This window comes from Cervus elaphus, chromosome 11, assembly GCF_910594005.1.
Source record: "Cervus elaphus chromosome 11, mCerEla1.1, whole genome shotgun sequence".
In the NCBI taxonomy this organism is placed as follows: Eukaryota; Metazoa; Chordata; class Mammalia; order Artiodactyla; family Cervidae; genus Cervus; species Cervus elaphus.
The window spans coordinates 81,926,960-81,941,976 of record NC_057825.1 but is presented as its reverse complement, the minus strand read 5'-3'; the positions used below and the strand labels follow the sequence as shown (position 1 = coordinate 81,941,976).

General features: G+C 39.6%; 1 protein-coding gene across 3 annotated transcripts in view; it reads right to left on the bottom strand.

Moving 5' to 3' along the window:
* Positions 1–341: 341 nt before the first annotated feature.
* Positions 342–15,017, bottom strand: part of CDKL4 (cyclin dependent kinase like 4) — a 53,808-nt gene continuing 39,132 nt past the window's right edge. For all 3 annotated transcript variants that reach the window (XM_043918183.1, XM_043918182.1, XM_043918181.1), the window contains 5 exons: positions 13,865–14,062; positions 11,873–11,955; positions 9,378–9,434; positions 7,536–7,670; positions 342–5,262 (listed from right to left, as the gene is read on the bottom strand). In XM_043918183.1, the coding sequence (XP_043774118.1) occupies positions 5,161–5,262; positions 7,536–7,670; positions 9,378–9,434; positions 11,873–11,955; positions 13,865–14,062 (575 nt within the window). In that variant the 3' untranslated portion in view covers positions 342–5,160. The remainder of the gene's footprint in view (positions 5,263–7,535; positions 7,671–9,377; positions 9,435–11,872; positions 11,956–13,864; positions 14,063–15,017) is intronic.

Here is a 15,017-nt window from a genome sequence, read left to right as displayed (position 1 = left end):
CATCATGCAGCTTAAGTATCGTAAAGGGCCAGAGAAATATTTGAACTGAAGGAAAAAGAATCTTAGAGCCTCAAAGTAAAGTTGTAAAGATGTTCTCAGAGATAAACATCAAGCCAGTCAGACTGGAAAAGTTATTGCTAGTTTTTCCATTTGTAAAAATTCCCAGCCCCAGGCAAAAAAAGGAACAGTTTGCTACATCAGCTATTCAGATATTCCAACTGATAGGAAATTAAATAACAAATTCTGGAATTAATATATGAAGATGACAGTTTTTCTAACTTAAATACAAAGTAATAGTCAATGGACTAATAGCTGAGTTGAACAAAAATTAGGAGACAGAAATAGTTCTAACTTTTATTAAAACAAGCTAAAGAGCATATTCAGGTTAAGTGATATATTTGAATATAAAGTCACCAAAGTTTTTAATCCCATTCTTAGGTTTTACAAATATCTTAAGATAAATAAAAAAATATTATGTATATTTAACATAATACAACTAAAACTGTTTGCAGTACATTAGATCTAGAAGTATAAATTGTCATTATGCTAACTATCAAATACTAATTGAATCACAGCTATAAGTTCATGTGGTTTGAAGCAGACCTGCCTTTATACAAACATGTCCTAAAATCATAAGTAGACACACAACATCTTCAAAGTAACAATATACAGACATACAGTCAGTGACTAGTATTCAGGACAGAAAAGAAGAATTGTAACTTTATAAATACAAGTCATTTATATGCCTGTTAAACAGGATAACAAATTCTTGGCTTGATTATAAGCTTTAAGGATAAGTTAAATATAAGGTTGACTGAGCCTGTGTCCCTGCGGCTGAAATATAAAACAGATAAAATTCGGCTCTATTTGTAGAATTCCATTAAGTTATCATTTACTGAAACTACCAAAAGTTTTACTGAAGTTAGAAATGTACTGAATGTTCTTTGCCTTAATGGATATCTTAAATTAGTATTTCACAGCATATGTCATTTCCAAGCTAATTAGATTAAAACAGCAAAGAATGATTATATATTACTCTGCATTTTGAAAGCACACCTGTTTGATTTACATTAATTAAAAAAATCCAGTGATAATTAGCTTTAAAATTTAATTTTGTTTCTCAAATTGACCTCCGTTAGGTGGTTGTCTGCAAACTGCTATTCAGTTGATAGGACTAGCAGGGGGTGGTGTGTGTGTGTTTGTGTGAGTATGAAAGAAAGCAGGTGAGAGAGAGAAAGAGGGAGATCTCCTTGCTCCTGGCTAAATCATAAAGAGCAAAATGTGTTTTGATATTGTTAAACAGTTTCTAGAAAGACTATTTTGGTGGAAGATAAGTCCAAGACACAAATACCACGCGCTACAGAAAATCACAGAAGCTTAGAGCTGAAGGGGAGCCTAACACATTATCTCATTTATCCACTTTCTTATTTTACAAATGAGAAAATGAAGGCAAAAGAAAGTTACATATTGTGACAAGGCTACACAGACCTAGAACCAGTGTCCTAACTTCCAGACCAAATGGTATTCCTATTATTCTCTAAACCACCACTCTTGATGACTTTTCATCTTCTGTCAAAACAAGAATGACGTTGTTGAGTTAACGATTCTAGTAGAAAACAAACACACATATATACCCAGAATACTACTTTAACTTGCAAGTGTTAATGTCTCAGTGACATCTTAACGTCTTAACTATATGCATTAAAATCTGTATACTTGTGATTTCTCTATTACCTTACACTAGTACTCCAATTTTCCAAGATTCTACTGTTTGTGGAGTTTTAGGATCATTCCTATTTTGGTAGTATGTTTTAATTTAAAATATATACTTATATTTTTTGGAGAATTCTGTGCCATTCAAGTTGTTCCAAAACCAGGATTGGAAATCGCTGGTGGTAACAAATGACAAAGAAAGTGCCACCTTTTAAAAAAACCATAATTCTACGGCAAGTATGAACAAGGACCTTACAACATGTTCGGCACTGAAAATTTTTCATCTTATTAAAAAGAACATATTAATTTTCTTCTGTCCTGTAGTTTGGGGAACCTGCAAGAGCACTAAAGGGCAGTGAGACAGCTCCTTAGCAGAGGGACACTGTCTCTGCTCACTTCCTCATCCCTGCACTCTGCTGTTCCCCTTCACTCAGTCACCTCCCTAATCCAAAGCATCTGACCGCTGCCTCTTGAATACCACTTTTCAGTGGTTCAGTCTTGTTAAAACAATCTTTAAAAAGTGACCCCCTCAAGGGCTTTGTGGTTGGAGCAAGTCAGAACAAATGCATGGATATATCATCAGGACCAAAATGGGGACTAAAGACAGAGTCCAAGCAAAGAGGCCTACGGGGCTGATGTCCTCTCTCTATATTATGTATTATACGTTCTTCTTCCCTGAAGCAGCAGCAGCACTAAGAATAAATAAGGTCTGCATTTGTAACTGTCAAGTGCCCTGAGAAAGGAAGGAGAGAAAGAAGAATGAAAGAGAAGGAAGGGAGGAAGGAAAAAGAAAGAAAAAAGAAAGAAAGAAAGAGAGCAACTTGGAGAGTCTCAGGTATATGTGTGTGGAAAGCGTGGGAAAACCGGGGCGCCAAGAGGTCACACTGACGTGGAGGAAAGGAGTATTCAGATGGTGCCACTCACCGTGACGGTGTCGTATTTGGACAGCCCTGGGAAAGAGCTCTATAAGTAAATTAGAAAGCCTGGCAGTTGGCATGGGTGAGACATGCCCCAGGTAAGCCAGAAAGCATGCAAGGCTGTAAAAGGAAACGTGTGGTTATAGAATCACGTGGGCTTCTGCAAAGAGCAAGCCTATTTGCTGAGGAGAACTTTTACAAAAGTCATTACTTAATCTGGGCGGAAGTACAGCTGTCTCCCATGCAGCTGAGAAATGCGAGGGAACCTGCAAAGTACGGAGGTGAGAAATCCACACTCTGTAGAGAGTCGCAATTCTAGATGTGTGCCCCTGAGCGACCCAGGCATCTGAGATGCTCTGTGGTCTGGGCCAGCCAGGGAGAGATAAGCATGCAAATGTCCATCAGAAGATTCCTTTTCTTCAAGGTAATATGACTACACTGGAACATTTTTCTAAGCATTAGATGCTTTCACCTCTCTTCTCCCCCATGATACCTAAATGATGAATTTGTCTCAGGAACAGAATGGAGACAGAGATGCTAGTTTAAATGGATTCTTAAATGTAAGCAAAAATTAAGGGAAGACAATTATCCAACCAACCTCTGCCCAAAACTCCACTGTTGTTTGAAGCACAATTATAAAATGGATAATGGGGTCTTACGCTGTCTTAATTTCTGCACGAAGCTCACATTTAGGTGAGCCTGAGCATCATGAGTGGTTTGGCAATAAGAAGGCTTAAATGATTAAAAAAAAACCCACTATGAAAGCTAAAAATAAATCTTTCATCAATGTTGCTTTTATCTTTTATTCCTCATTGTTCTTGTACCTGTGGTATCATCCTACTAAAAATGCAAAAAGTCTGAAGAGACACATTCTGATAATAAAATGAAAATAAAGAAGATCCTAAGCAGGCTATATTCACACCAAGAATATTAAATGGTCAAATAAGCCCACCTCAAATATCTTTAGTGAGCAAAGAACTATAGTTTAGATGTCATAACTCCTTAATAAAGAGATGTACCCAAGTAACTGAATGGGATTCTCTGAAAGTTCATAGAGCCATGTTTATATGTGCAGCAGACTTTTAGAGATGACCATGAGGTGGAACTGTGCTTCCTTAATAACAGTTTATGCTTGGTGTCTCAGTGTCAAATACAAAGAATTTCTGGAATTAGGTATATTTGCAAAATTTAACAATGTTCAGGTATGCATGCCAGACCCAGAAGCAGAAAAAAGTTAATGAAATAATCTTAATATTTATTGATAAAGATGCCATTATTTTGTGCCTTTATGCCAGTCAGTGATAGACAGCCTCATGCTATTATTTTTATTTATTTTTTCCTCATGCTATTATTTTACATGAGTTCTTTACTAGCAAACTAAAAGTACTTTCGAATTGTCTATACCATTTTTAGATGTCCAGGATAAAAGGGATCTACTCTGATGCTTCAAAATTTATAATTATAAATATATATTTACACATAAGTATGTATGTGTGTCAAGTTTACTCGGGAAAACGTCCCAACATAAATTCAACTCACTTATTGAGGTGTTTTGTTTGTTTGTGTCTTTTTTTGACAAGAGACACAAAATGAAGTTAACTGAATGATAATCTTCCTGCTCTCAGAAGTGTTTACAAACTTGACCTGACCATGATGCCCAGGTGTAGGGCTAGACAAGTTTATAGAGCGTGTGGATGCAAATGTTTGGAAAAGACTGTTGACAACGAGATGTTTAGAAAATACACCCAGGAGGATAGGTTTAGGTACTGGGATGGCTTAATCAGGAGGAGAAAAGGATAAGGAGCTGTGATGCACCAAAGGACAGCCAAAGGCTCAGCAGTCAGGTATGCTAGGGCGTGATGTCACGAGGATGGTAATTCCTCGCAGTTCATCCACTATTTTCTATGTAAATGTACGGCATGTTCTCTAGCTAGCTTTAAAAATAGAATTGTCAATGTCTTATGAGACAGAGAAAGTAGAGTCTGCCCTGGAATTAAGGGATAAACCTGGATGACATTTCAAGGTTCCCTTCCTACACCAATATAAAAACACAGAATAAAATACCAGGATTAACTCAACAGACCTGGTTGCAACAAGAGCGAATTAAAATGCAGAAATATAATGCCATTCCTTACACAAACAATGGCGAGGCAAGCTATCTGATATTGTTCTAAGCCTGTATGTGGTCAGCTGAAGCAAGATGGTATATGTAAATCTTTTTCATAAATCAAAGGATAAGCTCACAAATTCTCAATACAAGTTGCTTCAAGAGGGGCTGCTCTGATAAAATCGAAAATCTCTCCTCCATATGTGCAGTTTCAAACGCTGTTAACATTTATAGAAAATGTTCTAAAAGATAAACTTGGCATGTGAAAAACACAGGCAGAGGAATCAGTAATGATCAGAGCAAAACAATTCTAGAAAGCATCTTAATTTTCATATGGCTCATTTGCATCTGAAACACTGAGACTCCCTATCTCTCTGGTACAAAAATGTGTATACGTATTAAATTACTTTCCTCTTGAAAGAACTAAATGTTTGGAAGATGATCAAATTTTAACTGGAGGACTTGTTTTCTTCCATCAGGTGTGGGGGAGATGTGGCTTCCTGGTATGAGAGGCAACAGTTGATTCTAATAGCAGAACAAGACAAAAATAAGAAAGTAAATTGAAAACAATTCCTATTGGTATAGTTTGATTTCAAGGTGGTAAAACAAAAGGATACATACAGTACAAAGATGTCAAAAGACATCAATTTAAAAAATTAAACAGTTACTTATCCAAAAATTGTGGTTCTCTGATACTTGAAAATTAGTTTATATTATTCATTCTAGGATACTCAGGGATGTACTATGAACTGTTTCAATGAATTCATTTCTGAGTATCTGGTCAGGGTTTAAAAGAAAACTTCCCACCAGCTATTAAACAAGTGCAAGAGTCTACATTTTACCCATCTCAGATTTTTAACTTCAGATTATTAATTTTAGGATATTGGCAGAACAGCAAAGATTTAAAATCTCTTCTTACTATCAACTTTAAACAATATTTAGACTTAATGAGATTGTTGGTCAATCACTCAGAGATACAGAAACTTTATTTTCTGATATGGTAAGATGTCTAAGAAAAAGATGTGTGCTCAGAAAGAAAATAAAAATTTGGAAGACATCTCTGTCTTTCTCTTGGCCTTGCTCTCTAGGGCCTTCTGGTGTGCCAGGCTGCCCCTGGGCCTTCTCCGTCTCCACCTGATGGAGGGAGATGGTTAGGCACGGTCTGGTGAGGGGAGCTCTGGAGGGGCTACCACACGAGATGGACAGGCTGCAGCTGGCTAGGACAGAGAACATGACATCATCTTCGTAAATGAAATTCTCTAGATGCATGCTGCTCTAGGTGTTTCTTTCCCTTTTGTTGTCCTGTGTCTTTGGGAAGGGCTTTTGTGAAGTCCCTAATCAGTATCAGCTGAGTTACGAAGTATTGAAAGGGCGGCGCAGCTGTGAACTGGAGATGTCAAAGGCCAGCAGCATCCCCACCCACCTGGGGGCGAGCGCATGGAAAGTGGTCGGGGACCAAGAGGCAGGGTGGAGCGTGCCCATCCCCTCTCGCAGGGCAAAGGTCCAGGAGCTGGTGAGACGGTTTGGAGGGGACAGTGTTCTTACACACAATTCACACTGTATTTAAAATTTGAACAAACCCTAATGTTTTGGTTAAGTAAACTGCATTGGGCTTGAACTTGCAAACACGTAACTTGAACAGTTACAGGGCCTATGTAAGAACAGTTTGGATTTTTATCTTGGATAAAGATTTGGGATACACAGACATCATCTTAACATTTCATTTTACTGATTAGTTTGACCCTTCTTTCCCAAAAAACTTCTATTTTAACTATTGAAAGAGACTACTTTTTTCCTTTATGGCAAAGATGCTAATGCGAAGATAGGTGAACAGGAAAGTAGGTCAGAGGTGGAGAACTGAGCAAACGCAAAATGTGATGGTTGTCACTTTTCTGAGAAATGGAAACATCATCTTGACTTATCAATAAGCAATGTTTACCTACTTACTGGGCTTCCCTGGTGACTCAGATGGTAAAGAATCTGTCTACAAAGCAGGAGACTTGGGTTCAATCCCTGGGTCAGGAAGATCCCCTGGAGAAGGGAGTAGTTACCCACTATTTATTTGAATACTATTTATTAAGTATGTTCGATGTGACAGATATTGTTTTAGGTGCTGGGGATGCAGGTGAGGGGGAAAAGAAATCTAAATCCAAAGAAACCTACTTCCATGGAGTTTATGTTTCCAAAGTTGTCTGAAAGCAAGTAAATGGTAGTTGCCTAATAAGCCATAGAATCAACATCCATCTTTATATTCACCATATTAATCTATAATATTGGCACATTTTAGGACAGGATTTGGTTCTCAGATATCTGAGTTTCATCTTTTTGTATCTGTCCAGAGCTTGTCTTTGGCTACCAGGAAAAGCCTAGGAAAGGCAGACTAAGGTGCCTGCCATGGGTGAAAGAACAGAAAAGTCAAGTTTCTTATTGTACACATGGAGGCTACAGAAAGGTACAAGGATTCTTCCATAATGCCCGTCAAACTCGGTTCAGCTGTAATCAGGGCTTAGCTGTATGAAACTCTTGTGGTTCGGGTACATGACTTGGTGGGGAGGATATCCAATAGTGTAACAAAAGAACTGTGCAATAACTTTAAGTATACTTGGAATAAGACTTTGCGGCAATCTGGAAACTTTCAGTTTTATGGTTTTATTACATCAATCACAATTTCTATTACACAAACAAATACAACTAAACCAATGCAAAGAAAAGATCTTGGTGCCCGCCTAGTCTCACTTTGAAAGGTAGAGAAGGAAAATAATCATTTTTATAGCACTTTAACTTTGGAACTGAGCTACCTGCTGACGTCTTCTGTTTCTTCCTTCATTACGTGCTTTTCTTTTAATTTGGTCCTCTTGAAAAGAATCAAAGTAGGGGCTCTCCAGGAGTTGGGCACAGGTTAATCTGTCATCTGGGTTCATCTTCAGACACTCCTTTGGAAGACGGGAAGAGCAAAGAAGATATTAAAAAGAGGAGCCTGTTTTGTTACTGTACCCTAAAACTCTGAATAATAATTTGGTAGAGCAAACACAAGTTTAGAAAATCTTCAAGTTTGTATAGTATCCAGAACTTGAAACTTGTTAATAGCTAGAATTGCTCTTCTTTTGCCAATTCAAAGTCTTTTGAGGGCAGACTTGATGCACAGTCAATGTTTCGAAGGGTAGGTCAGGTGTCTGTCACTTGTAAGGCAAATCGTTTGTAGAAATTCACAAAATGTGGTCCCTAGGCCAGCTACGTCAGCATCACCTGGAAACTGCTAGAAATACAAATTTCTTGGTCCAACCTCAAATCTACTGAAACAAATGCCATGGGGGTAGGGCCAAGCAATCTGCGGGCTTTTTTTTTTTTTTTTTCAATCTGTGTTTAACAAGTCAACAAAGTTGGGGAATTAGACTTCCAGGACAGGATCTGCGAAATGCTGGGTTAGAGCAGTGAGAGGTAGAAAGCAGGTGAGGTCCAGTGGAGCAGTGGTAAGGGCGATCTAAGAGTTCAGAGGCGTGGGGCTCCTGGTCTCAGGAGGACCCAGGCTGAAGGAAGCCAGCACGCTGGATAGCGCCTGGGCAGTGGCCAGCACCAGCACAAAGGCTCGTCTGCACAGTTGACTCTAGGTCACTCTGATGGCTCCACTTCCTAGATCAGAAGAGTTTCAAACTATGGTGTTCATCATAATCACCTAGGGAGAGGCTTAAAGATGTAAACTCCAAGGTCCTATTCATAGAGATTCTGCTTCTGTAAATCTGAGGTTATTTACTGGAATGTGTATTTTTAAATAGCTCATTCTGATGAGTAGTCATTCTGATGAGTGGTATGGAAGCCATTGCTATAAATATGACTTAATTGGTCATTAAAGATAGATACTCATACTAGTATCTCCATCCCTGCCCCATTAAAGGCTTTCAGTATCCATGGTGAAGGGAAGAGTCACACTTTCTCGCATGGTCTCAGCTGGTCAAGCAAGAATGGCAGACTGGTCATAGAGGAGCTTCTTCTGCTTTTTTATTAGAACTTGTTCTTTCTTTGACCCTGGTACAGGGGCTATATTCGGTGTCTACCTAGTTCTGATTTTGCCTGATCTTCTACTGATTTATTTAAAAAGCAATTTAGAATTTTAGTGAACCCAGTGTATCTAAAGGTTATCAGTTCAACATGTAATATTTTTAAAATTATTAATGAAATAGTTTATATTTTTAAAAAGTAATTTTCATAGAAATATAGAACATCTCAATTCTAATCAGCCATAGTTCAACTGCTCAGTAGTAACATGGCTAGTGGCCACCCTATTGGATAGCATAGTTCTTGATCTTCTAACTTAAAAGGAATACATTCATTCTCATAAATTTCCATAGTCTGAATACACAGACTTAACTGTCAAATTTCCTAATAAATACAAAAGAAGCATGGTGTTCATCACAGCTGTAATTATTCTCTTTCACTGTCTACTAATTTTAAAGGTTATGTTGGAAAGATTTAGTGTTTAAACCACTGATGTTCCTTTAATTGTAATTATTTTACAGTTCTTTAATAGTTTCAATGACCACATTTTTACATTGGCATTATTTGACCTGTCCACCCATCCCAGAGTTACCAGCTTCAGTCATTATGATTTGCAGTCAATATGGTTAAAATTGATTTTTAGGTACCTTCATGAAATTCAAAGCCACAGGATAAACATCTGAGAACTTTTCTTCGAGAGTTTCCTAAAAAACAGAGTAAAGCATTTCAATGTTATGTAACAACAAAGTAACAGATATTTAAAATATATTAGTATTAAGAATACTTTGGAGAAAGCCCCTTAGTAGGTTATATAATTCCTTTCAAAGATTTTTTAAAATCATATTTTTACATGATTTTATACTACAGTGTAATGAAAAAAGCTGAAGTTATTTTCTTAATTTTACAATGTCTTGCAGTTGGTGTTTGGTAAATGTTCATTCTAAATGTCCCCTTCAGTACCATAATATCTACTTAGAGGGATCCTTAATCTACTTATAGGGGTGCTTTGAACATTAATGAAAATACACTCAACTGCATGAATAAGAGCACTACAGAAAGCAAAGGAATGATGAATGCAAAACTCAAAACAGCAAGCAAGGGAGAGAATGGGGCTGAGGAAGGGTACATGGGGAGGGTGAAGCTTCCAAGTTAATGGCGTCATTCTCCTTCCTTAACTAGGCAGCAGGTACATGTGAATTTGTTGTCTTTTAGTCATTTTCTTTTGGCTGTGCTGGGTCTTCGTTGCTTTGCGGGGGCTTTCTCTAGTTGCAGCAAGTGGGGGCTGCTCTTTGCTGCAGTGCCCAGGCTTCTCACTGCGGTGGCTTCTCTCATTGTGGAGCATGGGCTCTGGGCACGCAGGCTCAGTCGTCGAGGCTCATGGGCTCAGTAGCTGTGGAGCTCTGGCTTACCTGCCGAGAGGCACGTGGCATCTCCCCAGACCAGGGACTGAACCCATGTCTCCTGCATTGGCATGCAGGTTCTTATTCACTGCACTACCAGGGAACTACTGTATTTTAGTCTTTAAACTAAATATGTTTTATGAACATTATTTTTAATTCAACCTCTATACTTGTAATTCAACATTTAACCTTTCATTATATGTGTTAAGAGTCTTAACAAACACAATAAAAAAGAAGCCCAGTATATAAATCAAGGTATTATATGAAATAAATTTAAGATGAACAGGTGTTTAAAGAAGCCAGGACCCCTTGAACCCAATGGCTCACAGGTGCCGTCAATATGACCCGGCTTAACAGATTCTCCCTTCCTCCACATCACTGTCTTCAACACATCGGGAGTAGGGCACAAGCCTCCCCTGATGGTCCTTTCATTGTATAGGCAGAATAAAGCTGGGTTAAAACTCAACATTCAAAAAACTAAGATCATGGCAACCAGTTCCATCACTTCATGGCACTAGATGGAAAAGAAAGTGGAAGCAGTGATAGATTTTATTTTCTTGGGCTCCAAAACCACTGCAGATGGTGACTGCAGCCACGAAATGAAAAGATGCTTGCTCCGTGGAAGAAAAGCTTGGACAAACCTAGACAATGTATTAAAAAGCAGAGACATTAACTGGCCGAGCAAGGTCCATATAATCAATGCTATGATTTTTCCAGTAGTCATGTACAGATGTGAGAGCTGGACCATAAAGAAGGCTGAGTGCCAAAGAATTGATGCTTTCAAACTGTGGTGCTGGAGAAGACTCTTGAGAGTCCCTTGGACTGCAGGGAGATCCAACCAGTCCATCCTAAAGGAAATCAACCCTGAATATTCACTGGAAGAGCTAATGTTGAAGATGAAGCTCCAATACTTTGGCCACCTGATGCAAAGAGCCGACTGACTGGAAAAGACCCTCATGCTGGGAAAGACGGAGGGCAGGAGGAGAAGGGGCCACAGAAGATGAGATGGTTGGATGGCATCACTGACTCAACGGACATGAGTTTGAGCAAACTCTGGGAGATAGTGAAGGACAGGGAAGCCTGACATCCTGCAGTCCATGGGATTGCAGAGTCGGACATGAAACTTAGCAACAGACCACATGGAGTAACACAGATAAGAAATCAATGACTACAGAGAGTAAGAAGGTTGGGTAGTCATTGACAGATTCCCAAAGAAAGGCAAAGACCACAGCGAGGGTGTAGAGTTGATTACTGGGGTTTGCAGTTTTGATTTCAATACAGTAAAGATCATTTTGTGGAATGATCTTCTATGTGAAAATACATGTGATAAAAAGATGGTTTGTATTGAGGTTTCAGAAGCTGAAAAAATAGAGAATGCATTTGTTTCTCAAAATAAATATAACTACAGAAAGTACTTTTTATGAGAAAATAATTATTTTATAATTATTTCAGGGAAAGGTACCTGAGTGTTTTGATTAAAAGGATCACCATATTTATGAAGGAAAGAAATATACTTTCACTTCACATTTAAAGTTAAATTAATCTTTGAATAGATAGGGTAAGAAAACTTTTAAAGCCTTCTCCTGGTTCATTTTATGTAGTTTTTACATGGTTTATTCGACCTGTGTCAGAGTGTCATAAGGAGGACAGGAGTCCAAAGCACAAATATTAAAAGAGAAACAACCACCCCTTTAAAGAAAGTAGCAACACAAAGAGCAAAACACCAAAATCGAGCAATTTACCATATCTTCTGGTTCAGGTATACTGATGCCATGGAAAAACTGGTTACTTTTAAAGATAGACTGATGTCTTGGGATTAGCTTTCCTGTAAAAATACAAACCACATAACTCATGATTAATTTAGTTAAAAACAGCATCATGCTTCAACAGTTAATTTCCGAGGTCCAGAGATAAAAGAAATACTGAGCCTGATTTGGGAGAAATTGGTCCCCGCAAAAACTGTGCCTCCTCAGGCAAGATCAGTGCTGCCAACTCTCTTTGCCACATGTGGCTTGCACTGTCACGTGTGCGTGTCTGCTCAGTTAACTTTAGTTGTGTCTGACTTTTTGTGACCCTGCAGACTGTAGCCCACTAGGCTCCTCTGTCCATGTGATTTTCCAGGCAAGAATACTGGAGTGGGTTGCCACGCCCTCCTCCAGGGGATCTTTCTGACCCAGGGATGGAACCCACATCTCCTGTACTGAGTGGATTTCTTACCCACTGAGCCTCCTGGAAAGCCCCAGTCTGTCTTTCAGCTGCCATCAGAGGAGGAGGTGAGCAAGTGGTGTGGAGAGCTTGACACATATGATCTCATAATCTTATAACTATCTCATGATGGTTGCAATTTTTTCACCTCCACTGTCCTAGTGAGAGAATGAGGCTCAGAGGTTTGATAACCTGTCTCAAGTCACACAGTCATTAGGTGATAGGCCTGAGATTCAAACTCAGATCTGTCTGCTGCTGTTAAGTCGCTTCAGTCATGTCTGACTCTGTGCGACCCCATAGACAGCAGCCCACCAGGCTCCCCCATCCCTGGGATTCTCCAGGCAAGAACACTGGAGTGGGTTGCCATTTCCTTCTCCAATGCATGAAAGTGAAAAGTGAAAGGGAAGTCGCTCAGTCGTGTCCGACTCCTACCGACCCCATGGTCTGCAGCCCACCAGGCTCCTCCGTCCATGTGATTTTCCAGGCAAGAGTACTGGAATGGGGTGCCATTGCCTTCTCCCAGATCTGTCTAATATCTGCCTAATGTAAATTTCTATAGGAAACCAGTTAAACAGCATGAGCTTAAGGTGTGGCCTGTAGTGAAACACTACTCCCCATCTCCCAGGCCGTGGAATTCTCCAGAAGAAGGTGTGGGAACCACAGGGAACCAGACAGCAGCAGTTCCCTTGCTGGGCAGCCATGCTGCCAGGAGAGCCACGGGGAGCGATGACCAAATACCCATCTTGTGTGCGGCTTGCCACCTTGTTCGCATCCAGGCTGACGGTGTGAGCTTGCAGCTGGTCTTTTGGGTTATGTCCTCTTCCAACCAGGTGGAAGGGGACAAGCGCTAAGGACACTGACATGGGATGAAAGCTCATGAAAGACAGCATTGGAGTCACTCTTGTTCTTCACTTATTAATAACTAGTTGTATGACTTCAGGTCATTCATGCAAGCTCCTAGAGCCTCAGTTTCCTCATTTGTGAAAACAGGCACAATGAAAAATGTTATTATGTCCTTAATGGATTTTTCTTAAGACTGAAAGAGATGGTGTGTGTGAGAGCAATTTGTCAATATTAAGTATAAAGGAACAGAGTTGAGAGCTGCAATAGAGGCTGTACAGCCTACAAGACCTAAAATATTTACCATTTGGCCCTGTGTAGAAAAAGTTTGCTTATCCCTGTGCTAGAGGAAAGGGGGGAAAAAGCAGAAACTGCATTTGATTGAGTGTCTTCAGAGTAAGCTCTATGCAGCTGACTCACACCCTTAGCCCCATCTTAGCCTGATAAGGAAAGTAAATGTATAGTTTATTCCACAGCTAATTGACTTGACTTGGAGAGGCATCTGAAAACTCCTCACTGAGAGGAGTTAGGGCTCCATGCATTGAGAAAAGGGTTGGGCTTTGGCTACAGTCCAGAACAGCCGCCCTCAGTAGCACTTTGGAGACAACAGAAAGCTCTTGTTCATTATAATGACATACTACTTCTACTACAAGTTAGCAACTCTGTAAGCCATAAAATGTAACTTATACCCAATGTTCTGATTATCAGATAAAGTTGGTCCACATCTGATTTTCCAGGCCAGAGTGGCTGGCCTGTCAGCAGCTCTGCAAAAACGCAACCAGTAGCCCATATGTCGACTGAAGAACCATACTGGGTATCCCCCACAAGAAGTTCGGGAGCTCGGTACCATCTTGTAGCGACATAGTCAGTGTAGGCATCTCCTGGAACTGCAAATGCATCAAGAGCAGGTCAGGCTCTCTGAACAGATCCGCATCAATAATTCTCAGAAGCTAGGCTTCTCCTAACAGTTCACGCAGTGATGCACTAACCTAGGGAACTGTTACACTGTGTACTCAGAGAGTAAATTCACCTTCCATACTATTAATATAAAATAGGCAAGCAACAAGGATATACTGTGTAGTTCAGGAGATTATAACCATTATCTTGTAATAAGCTATCAATATGATGGAGTATAATCTGTAAAAACACTGAATCACTATATTGTACACCTGAAATTAACATAATACTACTAAGCAACTAAACTTCATTTAAAAAAAATTCAACTTCCAAAGGTAGCTGAGCTATTTAACATCTATGTGATCCCAGAGAGAGAGCACCAGGGTGAGGGCACAGGGAGAATTTCTGTAGTGTGACTTCAAGAATAAACCAGCTTCCCAATGCAATGTCAGGTCACCTATGTTGGGGTCCTATCAATAAGCTGACTATGTGCACACCCACCTTGCAATGTGTCCGTTGTTAATACATGTTTCCGCCTGCTGCACAGTTTTAGATTCAGGGGGAGATCATTATCTGTCCCCCTTTTCCTTTGGTTCCTCTCTCTCTGGGATGACTTCTTTGTTGCTCAGCACTGTCTCTGAATCCTCTCTGTAATTTATAGTTTACTCTCCCAGTCTCATCAGCTCCATGAAGTTTTCCCCAACCACTCTAGATCACGTTAGTATCTCCCTCCAGGGGACCATCTGCCTCTTCACTTTAGTACTTTATTGCCAATCATCTTGCATTAGTTGTTTGTTTCTTTTACTTCAGATTATAAGTGCATGAAGACCAGAAACGCATCTTTTAGTTCTCTTCCTTTCCTACGGGCACAGCACATAAATGTGGCTTTCAACAGCTAATCAACTGTAGTTGATTGGATGGAGCTGAAGTATGAACTAATGTACT